This window comes from Condylostylus longicornis, unplaced genomic scaffold, assembly GCF_029603195.1.
Source record: "Condylostylus longicornis isolate FDR11 unplaced genomic scaffold, ASM2960319v2 ptg000048l, whole genome shotgun sequence".
Classification (NCBI taxonomy): domain Eukaryota; kingdom Metazoa; phylum Arthropoda; class Insecta; order Diptera; family Dolichopodidae; genus Condylostylus; species Condylostylus longicornis.
This window is the reverse complement of record NW_026578017.1, coordinates 21,662,523-21,688,382: the sequence shown is the minus strand read 5'-3', so window position 1 is coordinate 21,688,382 and position 25,860 is coordinate 21,662,523. Positions and strand designations below refer to the sequence as shown.

At 21.8% G+C, this 25,860-nt stretch overlaps 2 protein-coding genes across 2 annotated transcripts in view; one reads left to right on the top strand and one right to left on the bottom strand.

Annotated features, from left to right (window-relative positions):
• Positions 1-490: 490 nt before the first annotated feature.
• Positions 491-25,468, bottom strand: LOC129611136 (FMRFamide neuropeptides). The gene is made up of 2 exons (XM_055524102.1): positions 25,357-25,468; positions 491-1,592 (listed from the first exon to the last, which is right to left on the bottom strand). The coding sequence occupies exon 2, from the start codon at positions 1,565-1,567 to the stop codon at positions 491-493; it is 1,077 nt and encodes a 358-aa protein (XP_055380077.1). The 5' UTR covers positions 1,568-1,592; positions 25,357-25,468.
• The window catches only part of LOC129611168 (fatty acyl-CoA reductase 1), a 35,679-nt gene continuing 33,405 nt past the window's right edge, over positions 23,587-25,860 (top strand). Inside the window, exon 1 of the mRNA XM_055524151.1 lies at positions 23,587-23,655. Coding sequence (XP_055380126.1) covers positions 23,618-23,655 — 38 coding nt within the window. The 5' untranslated portion in view covers positions 23,587-23,617. The remainder of the gene's footprint in view (positions 23,656-25,860) is intronic.

Here is a 25,860-nt window from a genome sequence, read left to right as displayed (position 1 = left end):
AATAATTTTCAAATGTTTTCTTTATAATATAGATAATAATTTATATATTTTCTTTTTGTAATGATTATTTGTAAATGTTTATCTAAATATTTAAATATTTTATGATATTAATATAAATATGTATTTTAAAATAATTTCGTTAAAATCTATAACTGATCTTTTTTTTTTGGTTTTAATTCATGTAATTTTATGATGATATCGTCAATACTAAATTTAGGAATTCTTAAATATATTGGAAATATTTTTTTTTTCCGATTTTTTTCTTTTTTGATACATGCTTAATGCAAACAAAAAGTTTTTTTTATAATAATTGATCATAAATTCGAGAATTGACTTTTTAAAGTGTGACATTTTACAATATGTTTTTAGTTTTAATTCATTTTTTTTTTTGTTTTCTATAATTTAATTCCAAAAAAATAATATATTAATTCAAAATTAAAAAAAAAAAAGGAAAAAAAATTTAATCAATTTATTTTTCATTCATTAGAATTTAATCATCTAATTGTACATCATTAATATCATCAGGTTCCTCATTTAAATTATAAAAACCTGTGCCAATATTATTTTCAAAATTATCATTATCATTAGTTTTATTATTATTTATGTCAGAATCTAAGTGACTTCCACTAAAAATTTCATCACGTTTTCCAAATCTCATAAAATTTTGGTCTAATTTACCAAAACGCATAAAATTTCTATCATTTCGTCCAAATCTCATTAAATTATTTGCATTACGTCCAAAACGTATAAAACCATCCATACGACCTGGATCATTACGACCAAATCGCATTAAATTATTTGAATTACGTCCGAAACGTATAAAACTATCAGTTCGACTTGTTGGATCAGTTCGCCCAAAACGCATTAAATTTGAATTAGATCTGCCAAATCGCATTAAATTTGAATTAGATCTTCCAAAACGCATTAAATTGGAATTTGATCTACCAAATCGCATTAAATTGTTATTAGAACGACCAAATCGCATCATATTATTGGTTGTTGCTCTACCAAATCGCATTAAGTTATTATTATTTGAACGACCAAAGCGCATAAAATTATCACCTCTTGAATCTCTAGATGTACTACTACTTCTACTGTACCTTGAGCTAGATTTAGAAGAATCCATTGGTCGTTGATCTTTAGAAGTTTCAAGTTGACGTTTTCCGAATCGCATTAGATTATTATTTCCGCTTCGTGTAAGTCTTAAAAAATTAGATTCTAATGTTTTATCATCTTTATAGCTATTGTTGTCTTCTAATGGATCATGATAGTTAAGAAAGTTTTTATTGAATTTAACAATTAAAGCATTATTAAAATTGTCGAAATCAACATCTGAGACAAGTGGTTCTATATCATCGTCGGTATCATCAAAATCTTCTGGTTTTTCATAAAGAAGTTCAGCATCATTCGATTTAATTGATTGTAAAGTGTCTTTAAGTTGTGTTGTAAAATCATTTAAACTATTTTTAGCATTACTATTTATTTGAACTGGGATTTTTTCACCTTGAATTTGTAGTTTTTGAATGCTTAGAATTAAACCCAGAAAGACGACACGTGAAGATAACATTTTGTTTCCTCAAATGTGAAAGTATCTAAAAATAAAAATAAAATAAAAAACATGATATTAATTAACAGTCCATTTTCACAATACAATGTTTATAATTTTTTTGTTAAAAAGTTATGATAATTTTTGTAATTAATGGTAATAGTTTAATATTATAATAGTTTAATAGTAATAGTTTAATAACAGGGTAAAAATTATTTTATTAGGGCAATCGGGGCTTTAAAAAATCTTAACTTTATTTTTTTTTTTTGGTAACTTGTAATTAGCGATAAATACAATACATATCTCATATTATGGAGATATGCTATGGAAGGAATTTTATGAAATAATCATTTATCATATTGAAGGACCTTCAATTAAGCAGGCGTAATTGAAATATGGTTAAAAATAAAAAATGTAAATAGTTAATTTATTTATTATTATGTTGTAGATAAATGAAACAAAAACATTAACTTCAATTTTATTTTCAGATTAATGTAATACGAATATTAATTTTTTGCAAATAATATTCGATTGTTGAGGTAGAGCTTGAAGATACATAGCCAGAAGAAGATTGCTATATGGGCCTTCCTACGTCTACGAAATTTGATGCAGAACAGTAAAATTTTGTGATAATTATAAAGAAAACTAATTTTTCCTTATTTTCAAATTTTAGTTTGCATTAGTTTTTGGAATTAATCGATCAAGAGAATTAAATCAATGTGGTATGAAGCATGTTTCGATGATATAACTATAAACGATAACCTTCTGTAAAAACTTTAAATTTATAATAATACAATCAAAATTTTTGCATTTTCGTATTATAGTTTACTTTTTAAGGCATTTGAAGAAAAAATTTTAAATCTTGAGAGAATGATTAAAATTTAAGCTAGTTTTTTCTACATTTTTTAAATAAAACCATTAGTTTGTTTTGATCAGCCAATTTAATCTTAAATAAAACAATAAAAATACCAAATTATAAAACATAATTATTGTTTAAGTTAAAGTTTAAAATGTAAATTTGAAAAATTCCAAGTAATTTAAATTTTAGAAAGAAAACTTTTCAAAAGAAAAGAAACTTTCTTATACAGTTTTCCATTTAAAATAAAAGGATGTTTATAAATCTAAATTTGTTACAATAAATTTAAAATTGTATACATTAACATAAAAATAAAATTAAATAACATGAAATAATGAAGGATATTTAATATCCTGTTTTATGCGCGTTATTGCTTCTCCTCATACACTAAGTGTAAACAGTTCTTTTAAAGTTTTCTTTCAATTTTAAAGTTAGTTCTGTTTTGGTTTAAAAAAAATATATGAATTCTTAAATATCAAAGACCGGATACTCTTGACATTCCACAATATAAAACATTAAAACAGTTTTTGTTTAGAAACTTTATACAATAATAATATACTAAATTTTAATATATATTTGTAGATAATGTTCTAAAGGATGTTCTGTGTATTTACTTGATTTAATTTTTAAAAATGATGTAAAAAATATTACTTTTAAATATTTAAAATTAATTTTTAATTGTTTTCATTTAATTGTTTTTATATATTAGATTAAGATAATAATTAATAATACCTATTTCTAATAAGCATTTTTTAAAAATCAGAACTGATTTGAAAGAAAAATATTATATATGATTTATTTATTAAAATAAATTGTATTGTATTTTAAATTATTTTAAGTAAATTTAAATTTATTCTATAGTATTTTGTAAATAGGGATATATTTTTACTATTTATGAATAGTTTTCGTAGAAAAAATGCGCAATTTAAATTTGATCAAATATAAAAATGTAAAAATTTAGTCAAATATAAAGTCAAATACAATTGTACATTATTTCAGAAATTCTAATGAAATAAATAGCATTTAGGAATTTTTTAAGATAAGATGCGTTTAGAAATATCATTATACTTTTCTATAGTAGAAGGAATTTCAATTTTTAATAACTCTTGATATTATTTTGATTTGATTTAATTTTAAATATATAGCTTTCTTTTAATTTTCGTTTTTGTGAAAATCTATTTGAATATATGTACATATTTAATATCTGTGCTTAAAATAAATATTTAGAATATTATATTACTTTGCAAATATTATTTCAATAATATTTTTTTTTTATTTATAATTGTAATCTCAATATAATTGTATTTTCAATATGTACAATTGAAAAGTAATTCTGAAATATTCGAAATTATAAAATTTATTGCGAGTTTATTATTGCTGGAATGTTACATATAATGTTTTTATGAATTTATGATATTTAAAGGTAAACTTAAGTTAATTTCAATTAAATTAAATAAAAATAAACTAAATTAAATAAAATTACTTCTTGATTTTTTGTATTATTTGAAAATTTTATTGGTTGAAATTACATTCATGTTAATTAAAATTAAGTTAAATAAAAAATTAAAATAATATTTAGTAAATTAAAATTTTAAGGATTAAAATTTTTGTATTATTTGTTATACAAATTTTGGCCCATTATGAATTTTTGTGATATTAATGTGTAAAATTTGATGAGCTAAACAATTTGCTTTATTATTCATACATATACATACATATTTTTGCTTGTTATTCATATTTACTTCTGTTTTTTTATTCTTTTTGTATACATACATAGGTACATGTAAATATCATCTATTCAGAGCAAGAACTGGTACACAGGATCATCAGGATTTATTATTCATACATATACATACATATTTTTGCTTGTTATTCATATTTACTTCTGTTTTTTTATTCTTTTTGTATACATACATAGGTACATTTAAATATCATCTATTCAGAGCAAGAACTGGTACACAGGATCATCAGGATTTATTATTCATACATATACATACATATTTTTGCTTGTTATTCATATTTACTTCTGTTTTTTTATTCTTTTTGTATACATACATAGGTACATGTAAATATCATCTATTCAGAGCAAGAACTGGTACACAGGATCATCAGAATTTCGGATATTAATAAAAATTGATATTTAAGTAAATCATTTTATTTTATGAAGTAGATACATTCTTAGAGTTCATCTTTTAGCTGTCATTATCTTTGGTATGTACATGTAAATGAATATGTATTGAAAATTTTTAAATTGACCCTTTAAAAAAAATGTTTTTTATTCTTCATTTATTTAAATTTTTTAGTTAAATCCCCAAAAAAAAATTTTCACCCAAATGGATTATGAAAAGTTATTTTTATCATTACCGTTACCCAAACACCGAAAAGGAATTTGGAAATATGATTTTGAATGAATCCGTGACATCAGAGCTTTTTACAAGATTATAAATAATATTTGAAAAGAACAAATACCTGTAAGAGTTGGTATTAGGATTAATTATTCCTTAGTTTATTGCTTTTTTTTGTAATTTTGTTTCATGTTTTTTTTTTTCTTTGTAATACGCACATACATATTTTAGTAATTGATGTAATTTTAATAATTATAAATTAATATTTTGATTATCTGATGAACGATAATTATTCAATTTGCTAAAAATAAGAAATTATTTTGAAATTTTACTAAGGTTTTTGACCTTTTACTTGAATTACGAATTTAAATTAGGGTTAATAAAATAACAAACATAATTTAAATTTATTGAGTATGGTGGACCATAATATTATTTAAAATTTAAGGAATTAGTAATAATAATATGTTATGATATATAAACATAATATAATGTTATATAATATTTAATGTTAAGTTTTACGAGTCTAAAGAATGTTATATTTTAATTTGTTTCATATTTTAAGCAATTTTGGAATTTATTTGGTTTGTTTAAATGAACAAGATTTGTGTATAAATTTTTGAAAACCTATAATCTATTTAGGTTATCTGATTGATTAGGCATAATCATTATGATTAAGAATTGAGATTTTTCATAATATAGTTTATTATTATTTAATTATTTAAGAATTTGAAAATGTTATGAGACCTAAAAGTATTAATTTAAAAATAATTTTCTTAATAAAAAATAAAAGGTATTGAAATGTAGGATTATAAAAATAATGTCCCATCTGTTTTCCTCATTTTTTTTTAAATACATATATTTAAACAGCATATAATCCTAAGATAATAATAAATTATCTTTAATGTAAATAATTTTTTTTTTAATCCAATGGATTACTAATAATTCATTTTTGCTACTTGTCTCATATTAAAGTTTAAAATATATTGTAGACTAAGATACTATCATGTTTATTATTTAAGAAGTGAATATTATACTTTGTATATCCTTTTTAAAAAGAATCTAATACATTTATAAATCATATACCAATCACAATATTATATTCTTAACTATTGTTTCTACTAATGTATGTAGTACGTATTGGTGGGAGTATAATGCCGCGTTTGTCGTCAAATGCTTTTATGACCGGAAAATAAGAAAGTTTTTTTTTTTTTTTTTGAATTATTGTTATTATGCAATATTTCCTACATACTAGACCGTACATATTCTTAAATAAACTATTCTTATACGTATATATAAGAATATAATTTTTCCTACAATTTCTTAAATAAAATCAAAACAAAATGGTATTAAAAAATTTTTTTTTTCTTATATACCTTATATAAATTTTAACATCCTTTTTATATGCAATTTTACAAAAAATTCAGTTATCAACACCTATTCTTGGAATATAAAATATGTATAAAATTATAGATATAATCTACTTGAAAAATGTTATATAACATAAACTTAAATAGTGCAAAAGTGCAAGTTTTATCTTTTAAAATTGTTAATAAAGAAACAAAATAGAAAAAGAGTAACAAAAAAATGAAAAGGACATAAAAAGTTTCATATGTCTTCTTGCGGTAACAGTTTTTTTTTTTGCTTCTAGATATAACTTAAGTTAAATTAGATATTCCAGTATAGGAGAATGTTTGAACCATAGTGTAACGATCATAATTATAAACAATTTCTTAAAAAATTAAATAATTTTCTTATTTCCTTTTTATAATGAATATACGTACATTATATATTGTTGTAGTTATAATATTGGATCGCATACATGTTCATAGGTTATTCAATAAGGGTCCACGTAGTGAATAAATGTAAATTAAAAGCTATACAAGATTCTTAAATAATAAATTGTTAAATAATATTTACTTCATTGTACAAATCTTTTGTAAAATTGTTAAAAAGATAAGGTTACTTTTTATTCATATTAAAGAAAAACTTGATTTATATTTTTGAATTATTTTGTTACGTTCTAGATTAATTCGAATATTTGGTAAATGAATTTTGAAGTTATTAAGCAATTTTTTTATGAGAATTCATTAGAAAAATTAATGATAATTCTTTATAATTTATTTAGAGTTAAGCTGTTAAAATCACTTTTCATTATATTTTAAATATTAGAATAAAAAAATAATAATAAAGTTGGAGTAAGATCAATTTTCTTCATTAGAAAAAAATGATTTCAATAAAGTAAAATAAAATTGTTACTTACACTTACTGTTGGAATACGTACATTTATGTTACTACTGATACATTTGTAATAATTGAAAGCAATTCAAATTATTTTATACACCACTGTATACTAAATAAATCGCATATATTGTGAAAAAGAGTAAAAGAAAGAAATAATTATCTGATATACTTTTTAATTTACTTTCATTATGTGATAAAAGTAATAAGATATAAAAATTACTTTAAAATTTATTATGAAAAGAAAATAAAATTTATTTAGAAATAATAATACGAGTTGAATGTGCGTAAATGTTGAATGTACCTATACTCATATTTAAATGTACTAAAAAGAAATTTTTAAAGTGTTATCACATAGTAAATGTGCATAATTCCGAAAAGTTTCAGAAAATAATCGAAATAGGTCTTTTCTATTCAAAATTTGGTGAACATTGTCATGTTGCACACAATTAAAAAGAAAGTTTTCTTGATTTTCGAATGAAATCTATACTAGAGGCTTCACTGTAACTTCAATGTTTTAAACCAAGAACCAAGTAATAAAAACCAAGAAGGCAAGCAAAGTCATGAACACATTATAATTTCAATTATTAATAAATTAGTGAAAAAGATTTGTATACTTGCACTTATTACTTTAACACTTTATTTACATGTAAAGAACATAAAATATCAAAAGTTCTAAAAATCATTTTAATTTTAATGTATACCCACTTTTTATTCAATTAAATGGATTAAGGAAATAATAAAGTAAAAAACAATTTTCAGTAAAAACAAAAAAAAATTTAAAATCAGGATAAAAGAGAAAATTGTAGTGAATTTTATATTTAATTGCTTTTTTACAGAATTTTGAGATTTTTTTTTCATTTTTTGTTTTTCATTTTGGTTACAAATTAAATTTGGATTTTTTTGTATTTTGTTTTTGATTTTCTCACCCGATTTAAATTTTTAAAAGTTAAAGGATATGAAACTGTTTTTTTTTTTTTTTTTTTGTTGAGAAAAATTTCAATAACAAAATTTTATTTTTTGTGCTCAAAAACTTTAAAAATTTTCTTTTTAAATTTTCTTTCAATTTTACTTTGATTGTAGTTCTTTTTCTTTTTTGAATATTAAAGCGAGTGGAATTAGTGAGTAATGACTTTGGACAGGTTATTGTCAAATTCAGTTCGAAATTTTTGTATTAAATTTTACTTCAATCTTCTTCCTAAGTTCCTTACATTACGTGACTTTTAACATTATTTTTTTTTTTGGTAAAATTATATTGGCATGGCAGCATTAAATTAATTAATTTAAATAATTATTTTGATTGATTATTTAATTATTAAAGTTCATTACCAAATTTCAAATTAAATTCAATTTTGACTTTTTAATTAAAATAAAAAGAGGAAATTTTTTTAAAGCTTTTTTTCAATAATTTCTTGATTTTACATATTTAAATATTTTAAATTTTTCAACATTATTGTTAATTTTTATATGTAATATCCAATTTTAGTAATTGTTTTTGACTACAGCTCATCAACTATGTTGTGTATTATTATATTTAAAATATGAACTAATTAAAATATGAATTTAAACTTTTCAAAATTTTTACTAATTGTATTTTAGTAAGTAACAATACTGTAATATTGTACTGTAATAAAACTGTAAAAATAACAAAAAATTAATTGGAATTTTTTAGGGAGAAAACAATGAATATTTCTTCATATAACTGCAGTGAACATTTCTTCATATGGGAACAAATGGATGAGGTAAAAGAAGAAACGAGCCAATGCAGAAAAATTAAAAGATTTTCGAAAAGACTTCAAATTCTGCAATGGAACCCTTAATGGCGAAGAAATGCGGCGAAAATGCATTAAGAACTAGACTTAAGCAATAAAACATGGGCAGAAATAAATAGACTGGCACAAAATACAGAAAATTGGGAAGGCTATGTTTAAGCCCTATATTCTTTAGGGAAATAATAAGGATTGAAAAAAAAAGTCGCCATGATTATAATCACGAGAACATATTAAGGGCCTGACCATCTATCTTCCTATTTTACTCGGCAAGTGAGAAGAAAGTGAGTAACTATTATATATTTGTATAATGTAATTTTCGAGTGAGAAGATTTAATCCATATTGTGTATCTCGTTTTTTTCTAAAGTTTATACAAAATTTATTCACTTTGTTTTTAAAAGTGAGACGTTCAGTCGATAATTTGAGAAAAAATGCAAAAATCCAATTGAAAAAATAAGTAATCTTATTGGAAAAACGGAGAATTCTGATTTGAAAGTGAATAAAAAGTGAGTAAAAAAAACCAGATACACAATTAGGCTGTAAATATGATATCTATTACATACCTGTAAGACACCTAAATGATGTAACTTATTACTAGTTTGTAAAATTTAGGTCAACATTTGTTACCAAATCGTTTCAACATTTCGTTAAATATTAATATAAATTTCCTTATATTTGATAATATAATTGTAAATTGAAGAGAATTCAGATTGTTTCAAATTTAATCACATTTTGTTAATATTCTTATGGCCTTCAGATAAAATTATTGTATAGCATATAAGCTTATCTTTATACCGTTACTTAGATATTTTCAATTGATAGTAAAAATTGTGGCAAACACTCAGGAGGAAAATTAATCGGACAATATGTGATTTTCAAATACTTGTCTCTTTCGTACAAATATTCGACGAGTGAAGTAAAGTATAATAAAATATGACAGAAAAGTAAAAGTTAAAATAGAATATGATCTTAAAAGACACTTACAATTTCACTTACAACTTAAAATAATAAAGATAAAAAAAAAAAGGAAAAATTTTGTCATATACACTCTTAAAAGAAATAAATATCCTTGTTAAATGATAAATAATTTTAATTTTTTAAATCCTAGCAAATAATATATGAATATGACGTAATAAATGTATGTATGTATACATATGTATATGTTATACGTTTTATAGGCTTTGCTACATTTTGTACATTGATTTATTATTTTCTCATTCATACAAAAATTTTACTACACACAAATACTTGTGTTTAAAAGAATTTCAAATGTATCAATGTATTGAATTCATAAAATATGATATAAGATCTAAAGAGAAAAAAAATTATAAGAAAAAAAAATTGTGTCATGATGAGAATTTGCAATGAGATATAACACTTTTTGTTTTATAATATGTACATTATAAAAAACAAAGTTGAATCAAACCAATGATTTGTAAAGTAGCACTTTTATTTTTAACAACTGGTGTTAAAAAAATCTGTTACAAAATTTTAATTATTTCATTAATATACCAAAATATTTTAAAAATTGCATATATTTAGGATGAAACAACAAAAAAAATTTAAAGAGGCGTTAACGTAATGCTCTATAAGGGTTCAAGGGTTATTTGCATGAGTTAAGAAAAAATATATATTTTTTGATGGCATAGTATTTACCGTTATCTTTCTGCGTTTATAGAAATTTGGAAAAGCTTGCACTTTCTGAGATATAGGAAGCAGAAAACTCAAATTTTAGAAATTTCGAATAAATTGAGAAGGGGTGGAGTTGGAAAAAAAAATTTCTTCAAACGAAATATACTATTTATGCTTAGATTCTAGACTTCATTTTTTTTAAGTTCAACTATTACTGCTATAACTTTTAGGTAAAAATTTTCTTCAACGGATGTAAGTTTCTAATAAATAGCTATTTATATGTTAAATTTCAGCTTTCTTTCTTAAAGAGTGTAGAAGTTTTGTAAATTGGGTTCACGGATGGACTGGCGGTTGGACGGACGATCGGATGAAAAGAGTGAAATTAATAGGCACCTTTTTTCAAAATTTCCTTGGAAAATGCTAAAAAGAATATTTAAAATATAAAGACAGACATAACAATGAAATCAAAGAACATGATTGAAGCAAACATTTCTAGTCCTTTGTTACTCTTCTATGAAGTGATTGATTTTACAAACAAAAAAAAATTTTTTTTTATTATTTTTCGGTGGGCGGCCTATATTTAAATTTCAAATATTATTTTATATTATATATTTTTTATTATATGACTTAATACGCCAGCAAATTACTATAGTAGTTATTTTGAAATTTTTTATTTTTAAGAATAAATATAAAAATAGATTTTTTTCGTAATATTCATTAATTGCTATGAAAAGCGTGTTCCACAATTTCCAAATCACTTAATTATGTTGGTCTTTTTTTTTAAAAAATATCCTTGTTACTTTAACGATATTTGATATAACATATCAAAATTTTCTAACAATAAAAAATAAAACATAAAAACCTAGTGAAACTTTAGGATTGATGTCTTACGAATCTGTCAAATAGTCAAAGTAATTATATAGAGTGGGTATAACTCAGCCCGAAGTTTTAAGACCTACTCTAGTAAAATTGATTTTTTTTTATCTCAACTAAATTCTAAAATAAAGTATTCTTACACATTCAATCTTATATATTCAACTACGTAATGAGGTGGACTATATAATTTTAAGTTTTCTCGATATATTTAGTTAAAATAACATAAAAAATAGATTATATGTTTGCAGAGTATAATAAAGAAAATGTATAAAATATAACATTCCAGTCATACCATTTCTAATATAATATGTGTATGGTAGTTTAAGAAGCACTCATAGACCAGTAGCAGTATGGAATACTTAATTTATAAATAATGTAAACAATGTGGGAGTACATTGTGAGAGTACATTATGTAAATCGGTCCTACTTTCAAGAAAATAATTTTTTTTTTAATTTATTTTAGTATTCAATTGCATAACGTTATTTGATGCTTTATGATTTTAAATAAAATATTAATAAAATTATATTTTTGCAGGAAATTAAAATATTCAAAACTCTTATTTTTATTTTTAGGAAAAGCAAAGTTTGGAATAACATCAAATTGCATATAAAAAAGGAAAACAATTCAACAATATGAGGAATAGCCTTCGATACTCAATTAGTTAACTGGAGATTCAACTAATAAGAATATATTTTATAATAGTGGTAATGAAGCATAAATATTCGCAAATTGATTGTGGTTAAATTCACCAACTATATTAAGTACATAATAATTTTTAATTACAAATCTTACGATTATTCTCTAATATAGAAAATCGAGTCGGATTATTCTTATTCTTTATAAAATTTATAACTATATATTAAATTATATAAAATATATTATGATTCTATATTAATTATAAAAATTTCATTAAAATTTTCTCATTTTTTCATTTTAGTTGGATTTCTTACGTCATAAACAATTTTTAAAAATTATATGAGTACGTGAAAAACCTTCTCCTTCAAAAGTTATCAAGTTCAAAGTTGATTGCAGAAAAAAAAAAACAATAAAACATTATGTTTCTTATTTATAAAACAAACCATGTACATACATGTAAACACATTTGTATTTGTTTCCATAATTTAAGGGTAGTTAAATAAAAAAATATCCTCAAGCTATTTATTAAATTTACCCCTATGAATGAAAATCAAAAATTGTATAAAAAAAAATGTATTTTTATTTGTTAGTACATATATAAGTATATTTATAATGTAAGTAAAGGTTTAGACCACATAAATGTGAAAAAAAAAACTTTTATTTTATTTATGTAGTTTTTAAATAACTTGAACTTAAAATTGTAACAAAGGTAAAAGTTAATATGCTTTTCTTTTGAAGAACAAAGCTTGTTGTTTGGAACTTCAAAGTGTTTTATTACATTAAAATTATTCTTATTAATTTAAAGTTTTCTTAAAATTATTTAACAAAAAAATATTTTATTTTAAGTTTATTTTTTAAGTATTTTTTTTTTATTTTTAATATTTAATTTCTTTAAAATAAAATATAAGGATCACGTGGCGTAAATGTAAATTTACAATGTAAATGTCGGCATGTTAAACGCTAAAACTATTTCACTAAGGACGATCATTTGTCAATTAAAATATTGTTTACTAATAATTTATGAGTGAAAGAACAAAGCAACTCAATTTCGAGTAGCAGTAATTAATTAAAGTTTTAATAGATTAGTTTTAATTAAAACCGTAGAATTATATTATTAACAGAGCTGTTTATTGGCTTAGAACAAAAGAAGAGCGTATTATCAAGTTTTTAAATCGTCAAATAATATACCAAAATTTGAATTTGTACAAAAGCTATGAGGTTTTAATTTAAAAAGTCCCTAAATTTTACGAATATTATGTAGCTCAAAGTTCTATAATTATTTAAATAATAAATAAAAAATGTAGCTTTGTGTTTACTATAGGTTAAATTCAAAATTTCATATTGTTAAATTTAGGAATTTTTTAATTTGTTATTTTTAAATGTTTAAAATTTTTTAAATTGAATAACTATATTGCTCTTTATTAGTCGAAAAGTCGAAAAACTGTTTACTTGTCCTTTTTGGAAAGTGCATTATATGTAGTATGCATAGTTATTATAATTTACGTGTCAAAGTACATGTATTTTTTTAATTTTAAATAATTAAATATTGTAGATAACTATATAGGGAACAAATATAAAGCCAGGATTTTGGGAATCTGAGTAACAAATATTTTCAATTAAAAAAATTAGGTGTTCCGACGCATATAAATCAGTTATCAATGGTATAATTAATAGAGTTAGCGAAGAATTTGCCTAAATGACTAAAATATAAACCGCACATTTGAAAAAAATATTAAGTGCAATAATGAAATTTTTTTTAATAATTAAAAACAATTTCCTTATAAAGAGTTTATGCATTACCAACTTCATTTCAATTTTATTTAAAATTTTTGAAAATTTTCAATGAAAATCCATTTGCTACGCTTGAATTCATTCAAAAAGAATTCTAATTTTAAGCGGATATAATTCTAATTACATAAGATATGAAAAAGTTTTCACAATAATTATTTATTTATTATGTAAATAAATAATAATTTTTTTGTTTTTTGTTATTTAGATTAGTTTCTCTTGTTTTTGAATATAACCATGATTTCAAATTAATTTCAAATAAAATAATTCCATTCCTTAACTTTTGATATTATTTAAAAAATTTTCGTTCCATATTATGATTACAAGTATTTTTGATTAATAAGCGATGAAAATTTACTTGACAAATTATTTCAAGGCCATTTTTTATTATAATTTTTTAATCGCATTTGATATTTAAAACTGTTAAAATCGGAAATGAATTTAAGTTAAACAATATATTGTAATAGTACTAAAACAGTTGTGTCAAAAACTATAAGAGTTGTGAAAACTTTGAAACTATAAAATTAACATCATATTCATGCATATACTTCTTTTTGAGATGCGGCTTGAATTTGAATATTTCAAACATGTTCATGTACACACACTTATTTTGATGCCCACTCGTACGCTGTAATCGTGCGCTCAATAATTACATGATGATTACAAAGGAATGGTAGCAAAACGTCACATTTGTGGTGATTGGGGGTGCGGTATACTTGCTGTACCGGCTACGTCAACCAACCCACTATATAAATTTTTATAAGAATATTTTATTTTTATAAAATATTCCATTAGTTACTTTATTAAATATAATTTTAAAATTTTTAAATGTTGTTAAAATTATGCCTTCTCTTTGGTCTTCATAGTTTTAGCTTTTTTGATATATTACAATATGTGTGGAATTTTTAATGTGAGATAAATTAAACATAATTTTTAATTTATCATATTCTTAATTTCCAAAATGTGATACCGTATTACTATATACATTTTGGAATTGAAGTTACATATATATGTCTCTAAAATTGATTATAAAAACCATTGAAGTATTTTAATTTTATTTTACAAAACTTATTGAGTCTATAGAATGTATTACAGTTTTTAGTCTATAAAAAATCGATAGATCTGTTGTTGATCTCTAATCTTACCTAAATTTATTTATATGTAATTTTAATGCTATATTGTGGATATTTTTATAAATTTTATTTAAATTTCCTAATTAATTGCTTTTATTAACAAAGCTTATAAATTTTTGGTGTATGAAACTGTTAAAAGTTATGTGTACATATTAGGAGTAAATATTAAAAAAATACATTATTATATGAAAGTTTTTAACAACCCAAAAATTATAAGAACTTGGAAAAACAATCTAAAAAATTAAATAATCATAACCATTTCATATATATAGGTAATTTTTCCATTAATTGCTATGTCATAAAAGGAATAAAAGAAAAATATCTATATCAGCCCAATAATATTCTCTCCGATTTCCTTTTAACAGCAATTTTATTCTCTTTACAATTATTGTAGGAATTCTTTTGTATTTCAAAATTGAAAAAAATTTTTGTAAATTTGTAACTATTGAAAAGTGAATACGGCATAAAATTTTGAAGTCCCTTTTTCTTCACAATAAATTATGCATGTAGTTCGTAATTTTAACATAAGTATAACCTTTATGACACTAAAATGCTTTTTAAATTGATATTATTAACATATCATCTCATAATTTCTCACATTAACATGCGATTATTGGTTAACTGTATAAATTAAGTGGAAATAAAATTTTTAATTTAATTTTAATACTTATATGAAGAATTTGTTAAATAGCCTCTTTTGGTTTAAGAGTTTATGTAGGTAGATTGCACTTTATAAAATATGGATAATGATAATTATCTTATGTATATAATAATGGCTGCGATTATGGACTTTTTTTCCAAAAGTTCAAATGTTTTTGTAATAATGTATTTTTCGGTTACACATTCATTTACACATAGACAGTCTTTAAAATATTACAATGTTAAGGAAAAACAATAAAAAATATACTGAAAATAGGAAAACGTATACCGATATTTAGATACATACATAGATAACTGAAATCTTTTGATCTTTATAAAAATTAAAAATAAGAGCACAATATAATGTTAATGTTTATGTGTTGTTTATATGTGTATAATAGATATCGTTTTAATAATTTCATTAGGGAGGTACCTACATTACGTAAATAATACATAATTTTATCCGCGTAAATGTTATATTTCATATGCTATAAAACTTTTATATGATAAAAAGGATTTAATAGATAAAAAGTAAAAGGAAGAAAAAAATACAATATGTATTTTAATAAAAGTAACATTAAATTTTGTTTCTATACATGTACTGACGTATATATATAATAACATATACAATGTCATGAAAGGTTAAATATTAGAGTAAGTTCATGTATATCTGTAATATTTTAAAAAACACATATAAATTAGCCATTAGTCCGTTTTATTATTATTAATGTTACAACAATCAAATGCAAGTTAATATTATAATAACAAAAATATATTTGAAATAATATGTGAAATCTAATTTCGTTAATAATACCTATATACAAATAAACATCAGATAAAAGGGCGATTTTAAAAACGAGCACGCTTAAAAATTTATTATAACACATTGTATACTTAGTTAAACAATTATTTAAGATATGGTAATTAAACTCACTTGATTTAGACTATAACTTACGTCACACTTTATATTGTAAAAATTGTGCTATTCGCAAAGATGTGATAAGTAAGTAAAAGTTAAAAAATATGACATATTTTACAGTAACAAAAAATATTTGCGATAGCTATAGTATAAGATCACTGCCATGATACTATCAATCAGTAAGCGATCCAACTCTTGAAATATTTTTATGTCACAACAAATTATTAGGAGCAATTCAAATTATGTATATATTTGGTTCAGAATTTGACTATATAGTTTAAATATTCAAAATATCTAAAAACTTTAATTCCTATTGTTATGTGTTATATTTCAACTCTGTCTCCATTTCAGTTCTTTATTATAATAAAATTATTTCCTTTTAAGTTACCTGAAGTCTTTTGTTAAAAATTTAGCGTCATCTACAGATTTGAAAAACAATATTGAAAATGACTGAATTTTGTGATATTCCGTTAGAAATGTGAGAAAAATTGGCTCAACATTGAATCCTTTGAATGTATCAGCTAGGGTCAAAGTGAATTTATATTTAAAATATTAATGGGAACGAGTGATTTCAAATAAAAATTATTAAACAGCTTTGCAATTATGTTTTGCTCAAATGCCTAAACAAGTGCCCATTTTCTTGTTTCTTCTTTCATATTAATGTTTTCTTACGATTATAGTAAAAAACAAAATCCAGAATCAAGTGTAGGTGGGACCGCGCATACTTTTAAATTTTAAGTACATAAAATCAAATTTCTTAATTTTTATGTAAACCTAACTTAATATTCATAATTGCCATAAATGTACATAAAGTTGAAAAATATTAAAAATAAAATTAGAATACTTCCTCGAAATTATCAATAAATGAAAATCATAAAATCCTCCTTTATTTATGAATTATTTGTTACCCTATTATTAGATTATTTTAATTGAAATATTAAAATGGGATTTCGAACACGAGTTAGTATGCTTAAAAAATTTATTACTGTTATTTACCTACTCTCTTTTATTCTCGCATTATATTAATTTGCCATAACAGTAATATACTGTTATCCTGTTATATAAATAATTAACCAAAAAAAAAAAAAATTGGTTTTTTAATCCTTTTTTTTTTGATGTTTTGTTTAAATTTTTAATATCTGGCTGTGATTAAGGTTTCAAAAAATGTGTTATAATTAATGTTGTTACTATTATTAGCTAAACTATAAAAGAAGGTATGCATAGGAATGAATTTAAATGCTAAAATAAATATAAACTAAGTTTTGTTCAACTTTTAAAGATTATTTCATAATTATCTCAGACATTTTTAATTTAATTTGGTTTTTGTAGTATGTGAATACCACACTAAATTCTTTTAACAGTATGAAATCCAAGGATGTGTTATTGCATACAAAAATTTGAACATGTTTTAGTAAACTATAAAATTCTGTTTTGCATTTATTTTTGGATTCTTTTTTTTAAATAAGAAAGAATTGTTTTGTTCTTCTTTATTGAAAATCAGGAATAATTTTCTAGATCAAAAATTTTTTAAAAAAAATTCTGGAAGTTTATAAAATTCAAAATAGTTTCGCCTTTGATTTGTAAGAAAAAATTCAGTACAAGTATACATAAGCAATGTTACAGTATAGCTTTCATAATAACACACAACTACCCGAAAAAGTAATTCTTACTGTTGCATATTTCTAGGGGAAATACCAAAATTTGTTATTTAATATTGTTGGTTGAATTAGACAACGGAATCAATTAATTTTCCTGAAAGCACCTTTAATTTTGCTGGAAAAGTCGATTATTGAGAAAATATTATTAAAAAATTAAGCTATTTAAATTGAAAATTTAATATTTTCCTGATATTATTTTGGAGTTTTTAATTGTTTTTCATATATAGATGAATACTTTACTTATACATATATGAGAATACTTACAAGTTTTTTTTTCTAACTCTACTTGGGCGCATTCGAACCTTCAACTTGGCTTTTAGAACCAAGAATCAGTTTTACAGAACATTTGAGTTAACGTGGCGCGGTGATCAGCCTGCTATAGTTTTTCATCATACTAAATATTGAAGGCTATTGGTATATATTGTTTATTTTTGTTGGTGTACAATATTGAATTATATTTATGCATGGGACTGTATTTTTATATATTTTATAATATTGTATATTAAGCTTTATAATATTAAATATAATTTTTATAGTGACTTAACTAGAGTTTGAACCCGATGCCCTTCGGTTAGAGGACTGGTGCCATAACCACTACACCATTGGTTAGTTACTTACACATTTTAGTAATTGTTAATTTTCTAAAACAACTTATATTTAAATACAAAACAGGAACACTTGCGAATGAAAAAATTTAAAAAATAAAAATTAATTTCAAAAATTACACAATGACAATTTAAAATTCACTACTAAAAATAATTTTTTTTATAAATTTCGGATTAAGAATGAATTTCTTTATTGTATTTTTTATATATAAATTTTAATATTACTAAGCAATTATTTAGTATTGCTCTTTACGATCTTTTGGTCTCATATTGCGTAGGCTTGTTTTGGTAAAGTCTATTATTATTTGCAAACATTAGAAATGTTGTTTTATTTCATTCTAACTTTCATTGGAAAATATAGAGTAAATAGAATACATATGTATATGGTCTTTGAACTATCTCCATATCAAATTATAAAAAAAAAAACAAAAATATTAATATTTACATAGGTAAGCAAAAATTTTTTTTTTTGTTTTTAATGCTTTTTATATAATTAATAAGAATACCGTCGTCATTTTTGGTCAAAAATAAAACTAAGACAGAAAATTTTTTTTTTTGAAATCACACGTGTTCTTATAAAGTAATAGAGTTAAATTTCACTTCGAATAAATAGACTTATACAAATTTTAAATTTATAAAATTTTATTTGCAAACTTAATTTTTTTCGAATAGGTTATGATATTGCATATTTGCATATTGATATTTTCTTGGAAAATTTTTTTTTAATTTTTAAATGCACATTTTTTTTTGCCATCTAGACATTGTTTTTCGACTCTTCTTATTGTGTATTTAGTTAGGTAACAGTTAACAAATATGTAGAATGGGTTGGAATATTTTATATTTTATATATAATTGGAATTGGTTGGAATCTCCTCATAAAAGGAGATCTACTCTAATAGATCAACAATTAGCAGCTTTTTAAGAAAAAAATATGCATCTGCTTCATCGAGAATTAGCACGAATGATCATAAATTAGAACTTAATGTAGAAGAAATTTTGGAAAACTTGTAGTTTTTGAGAATTAATTTGCTGACTCATCAGATGAGTTTGAGATAAGGTTAATGAAATTGTAGAAAACAATTGTTAAATTTGCGTAATGACAATAAAATGTTGAGAATCAAAATGAGAAAAAGAATGAAAAATTAAAACAAAATTAATTACGGCATATCTGATGAATATAAGAACGAATTTGAAGTTACAAGAAAAGTGTTTCAAGAGTTGTTGAAATGAAGATGTGAAATTTTGTAATATCGTACTGTTACAACATATAAAACTGCTATTTTAACTCAAATTTAGCAGAAAAATCGAATTTATTGATTTATAGAATAATTGTTAATATCGAATAAATTAAACATCGATAATTCGATATAATTGAGCGACTTATATTAATCATACATCATTGTTCATAATATAATGATATAGAATAAATTGCTTATTTTATAGATCGTGAGGAGTAGTTGTGAGAAGTTGTAAGCGAAATCTTAATATTATTAAAATTTCGAAACTTGTACTCAAAAATTAAATGTTTATAACCCTATTTTCTGTGATTTTCTTAAAAAAATTAACAAAGGTAATAAGATATTCTTGATAAGATAATAATTTTCTTATAATATAATTTAAAGGTTTGTTATATGTATAGAAATATTGTTGTTATTTCTGAATTATTTTAGGAAATTTCCCTATATATGCAAATAATAATTATATGCAGTTAAATTTAGAATAAATTATTAATAACTTTACAAATTCTTCTGAAAAATTAAGATTTTAATTAATTTGTAGAATTATATTATATAGATATTATTAAAATAACATTAAATACAAATATATAACATTATTTTAGATTAAATTAAATTATGTGTGTATGGATGTATTTATGTTAAATATAATATTATGTATTTTGAATATTAAAAATATTAATAATTGTAAATTTAATATCATTGATAAAATTATAAGATCAAAAACCTTTCTTGCAATTCAAATGAAAAATAATCAAGCACAGAAAAAAAATCATTGAAAACAATATTTTATTACGATTTCGTTTCTTATAACGGAGCTATATACACAAAAATATTTTCTTTGTTATGCGATTTTTCAAAATACAAAAAAAAAATCTTCCTTGTATAAGGATTAAATTTAAATTTAATTTTATTTTTTAAGTATTTTACGCATTAAGAAAATTATGATCTAAAAATAATAAATTTTCTTCGCATATTATTTAAAATACTTTAATCTATTTATGTTCACAAATTCGATTTATAAACTCAGGTTTTACAATTTGATTGCGAGTCTTCAGAACAATATTAAAGAAAAATTAAAAATTTTTAATTGCTAATGGTTCTTCTGAAAACGTAATTTTAACTTAATACTGAATTGAAATGTATATGCTTAGGGCCTGATCGTCTATCTCCCTATTTTACTCGGCAAGTGAGAAGAAAGTAAGTAAGTATCATATGTATAATATACTCGTATACTTGTATAATGTATACTTTGTGAATAAATTTTTTATAAATATTAGAAAAAATGCAAAAATCCAATACGAAATGTTTGACAAGGTATATGGAACAAGAAGAGTAATGACAACTCCAGTTTCTAGAATTGCATTTTCAAATATAACTTAGCTAAAGATCTACTAAAACTTCTTCCTGCTAAAAAACAAACTATAAGTTTTTGAAGTTATCAATCAATGCAAAAAATTTTTTTTAGTTTTAAGTTAGAAATGCGTACGGATGCTCCATTTTCAGAAGAACCTTAACATATAGTATTTAAAAATAATTGCTTTCATTTGATTAACGTATTCATTCACATTTTTTTATACTTCTTGTTAATTTAATTACATATTTTTAATTAAAGAGTAGATCTAATTTTCAAACTAAAAAAAGATGCCTTAAATTTATGTTGGATCACGTCACATTAGATCCAGACGTTGTAGGTAATTTAAAATTTTTTTTTACACATTGTATACAATAAGCCTTACAATTTTAGGTTTCATTTATACAGATTCAAGGTAAAAATGCGTTTTTAAGTGAAAAATAATGAAATAAACAATTTTTTCATTAATAATTTTAAAAGTCTATAGAATTTCTTTTTGGAAAAATGCATATGCAGACAGCACACGTATAATATATACAATACAGGTTGTATTTTTATATTACGTAACACAAGTCTCATTTTACAACAAACATGTTTTACGAGAAGAAAACATTATTGAAAGTTCATTTGCCTTTTAAAGAAAAATCGAAAGACCAAGACCTTCAATAATTTTCTATAATATTGGCATAATTAATTTGTACAAAAAATTTGAAAAATAAAAAAATATTAAAAAACAAAAAAGGGAAATTAAAATTTTGTAATTGTATTAATTGTTCACATACTAGTTTTAAAACGATTTAACTACAAAATTTTGAATGTTTTGAACTATGGAAATTATGGACCTGAATATGTATTTTGGATTGTCGAAAAATAATAATAATTCAGGCTTATTATGTATTGCGAATTCAACATATTGGCAATATTCTACAATGCTGTCGTTACAAATGAAAAATTACCGAATAAATCCATTCGCCTTTACATTTTAATACATACTTTAAATACTAGAAAATTTGCTAAAAAATAATAAGAAAGATAATCAGAATCTAGAATTTTAGAACAATCTGTTAGCTTTCGATTGAATTCGAAACGATTGTTTTATATCGACAGCATGTCGAATTTCGCGAAGCTAAAAAGATTTTAAAATTATGTTCGGATTCAAGTCTTAGTTTGAGATTTCTGGTTGTATTTGAATAAGTCATATTATAGTTCTTTGAATTTGATTTTCTATTATATCTTAGATTTTCTTTTTTATTGAATAGATTTATTTGTATTCACATTCTACATGTAGAACAAAATACTTCGAGACTACGAAATTTCATATGATTAAATAATTAGATTAGGTTAGTTTAATGCAGCTACCGTAAGGTACACATAGGCCAGTAAGGCCTGTTGTAATACCGCCGCCTTTAGCAATATCCCCTTAGTAATGCTAAGAAAAATAAAATTTAGATTTTCTTATTGAAATATCGATAACTAAAATAATTTGACTTATGAGATTTCAAAAATAAGAAAACAAATTATTTGTAATTTAATAACTGAATTGAAAAATAATAAACCACGTTTAAATAACAAATTTATTATAAAATAAATGCTGAATTATAAAAAAAATTCATATACATATAGCTGCTATATAATATTGTTATTGAAAATTCAAATGAAAAATACAAAAATTGATTATTAATCAAAAATTTCTTAATTCAAAATTTCCATTATGCCTGTTGCATTGAACAATTTTAAGAAAGAAAAAATTACATTTTAATTCTCGTATAGAATTTAGTCGCCAAAAAATCAATGTTCAAAGAAGTTGTATAGAAAAACTCTACTGTATACGGGGATACATGTTTGGATATCTTGATAAAATTTTTGGATTTTTATGTAAAATGTTTGAAAATTCGAGTTATTAACTATATTAAATCAATTTTTATTATTAAAAATATTAAGATTATTAAAAATTATTTAGTGAAAAATTTTTAAATTGAAAATTAAATAATACTAAATAATTCGATTTTAAAAGTGAATTAAAATTTAAAGTGTTATAAAAGATATTTTTAATTTAACAGCAAAAAAATTAAAATAAAATTCATTTTGATTAAAAAATAAAATAATTATTTCCTTGAAAAATAAAAAATCCCCTAAATTCTTTGAAATAAAGTGGGATAATTTTAGAAATTCAGAAAAGTTTACGATAATTCAGAAAAGTTTTCAATTTTGTATATTGAACACACATTATGTACAAATAAATTTATTGATTTAACTTTTGTTTTAAAGAGAATTCAGAAAAAAAAAATATATTCTTTCCGTTTATCATAAAAATATTTTATTATTTAATTCACAATTCACAAAAAAAAAGCAAAACAAGAAGAAAAAACAAAACAATATCCAAAAAATGTATGAGAACTCAATAGAAGAAATTCAAAATGCAAGGTAAGTTTTGAATTATTACTATAGTACGTGAATATATATATGTATGCATGTATTGTGGGTGTCTATATACGTATATATATTATTATATATTATTATAAATATGATATATATGTGGAAATACAAATATTTTTCTTGTTATCCTTTAATAAATTACCACGATAATACTAATTTTTGTAAAAATAGAAAAAATAAGCAAAAAAAAAATAAAAAATAACATAAAAAGGTTATGAACGTGACTTGGTTTTTTTTTGTTTCAAAGCTAAAAATATCATTTATAGTTAAATAATTTTAAAGGTGTTAAAATAATACCAAATTTAGCTACTAATGATTAATATTATTGAACTTTGAATATTAAAAATATTTTCGCCTAAACATATGCAATTTTATTTCATATAACAAACAAATTTTTTATTTTTCATTGAATTTTTTTTTTTGTTTTTTTTTTTAAATTAAAGTACATGTTATAGTCCTTTTAACTCAAATATGTACATTTTTTAAAAACATATTAAATCTTCTCTGTTATAGCAAGAAATAACTAAAATTTAGTTATTATAGGAATAGGTTAAAATTTAGGATTTATAGGAATATAGATGGCTACTTATACCTTAAATTATTCTCGAAATGAATTTTTACCATAAATTTAATCTCCAAATTTGAATTTGAATTATTTTTTTGTGTAATTTCATTAATTTATTATTGTTAAATTTTATAATTCAGTACTCAGAGTATATAAGGAATAATATTTGATGATCTTGGTAAAATGTAAATTTCCCATATAAATTTAATAATATTATACATATTTATATATGTGAAAATTTAGGTAAGTTCGGAATTGCTTTTTAAAAAATTGTGTAAATATACATATTATGTGATTTTCCTAAAATAGGCTGAGTGACTTCGATCACCAGATAATTAACATTTTTGGAAAAACTTTTAATTCTTAAAAACTGCTGAACATTGCTTCAGAAAATTAATTAAAAAACCACAATATTTGATCTCAATAAATTAATTAAAATTTCATATAAATTTAATTTTCATATTAGATTGGATTTAGTATTAATTAATTAACAAAATTTTAATTAATTAGAAATTACAAAAATTAATTGAAATTGTTTTAATAAATTATCCAAAAATCACCCAATATCAGTTCGAATAGTAAATGATTATTGCAGTACAATATTAGAAATTAATAAATATTGTATAAAATGTGTGTTTTAAATATTTCAAGCTTAATTAAGTAAGATTAAACTATATGAAATAAAATTAAAATTCTGGTGTATGCTATCACAGTTGTAAAAATATTAATGATATTAATGATATTAATTTTTAGAGCAAAAGTTTTGTTCCTGTAAAATTATACAGGAATTTTTTTTATATAGAAAAAGTGTTTTTTTTCGTTAACTTTTCCGGAAATTCATTAATAATAGTATAAAAATAGTATGGTATAATGCCTTTGTATAATATGATAGCAAACCAAGAATTTCCAAAATTAATAAAATTCTCTAATAGAACATGATTATCCATTATTGTAACAATTAATTTCGAATACAATTTTTTCGAATTTCATAAATTTTAACAAATGGTTTAAATAATTCAATAAATTTTAAGAATTATTTGAACACTTAATACAGAAGTTTATTGGAACATGCTTAGTACAGAATTTTGTGCAATATTTTCCAAAAAAATTAAATTTTAACTCACCAATCGGGTTTTAATCGTATTTAATATTTCAATATATTAGAATTAAATTTAAATTCTCCTTTTTGTTTTATTTATTAATAAACTTTAATTCAAATTTGAAAAGTATGAGAAATAAATTAATTTTAAGAAATAAAAATTTTTTTTTTTTCCAATTTTTAATTTCACTTCATATTAAAATTGTTAATAGTTTTCTTTATATTTTATAAATTTCTCGTTTTTATTTTAAAATTATATTTAAATTTTTGTAAATTAAATATTATTAAATTATTTTTTAATTAAAATATTTTTAATAAAATTTTTCACAGTTTTTTTTTTCAAATTTTTAAAATTTTTAAATTTTTCCAAATGTTTTTTCAAAATTCTTTTCTAATAATATACTCGTATTAGAAATTATTAAAACTTCCTTTATGACTGTTGGATTTATTCTGATAGAATTCATTCAAATGTATCCTGTTTTTATATAAAAAAAACAATAAAATGAAAAAAAAAAGAATTATAATAAAT

Coding starts and splice junctions, on each gene's coding strand:
- LOC129611136 (XM_055524102.1), bottom strand. CDS start 1,567: ATGTTATCTTCACGTGTCGTCTTTCTGGGTTTAATTCTAAGCATTCAA.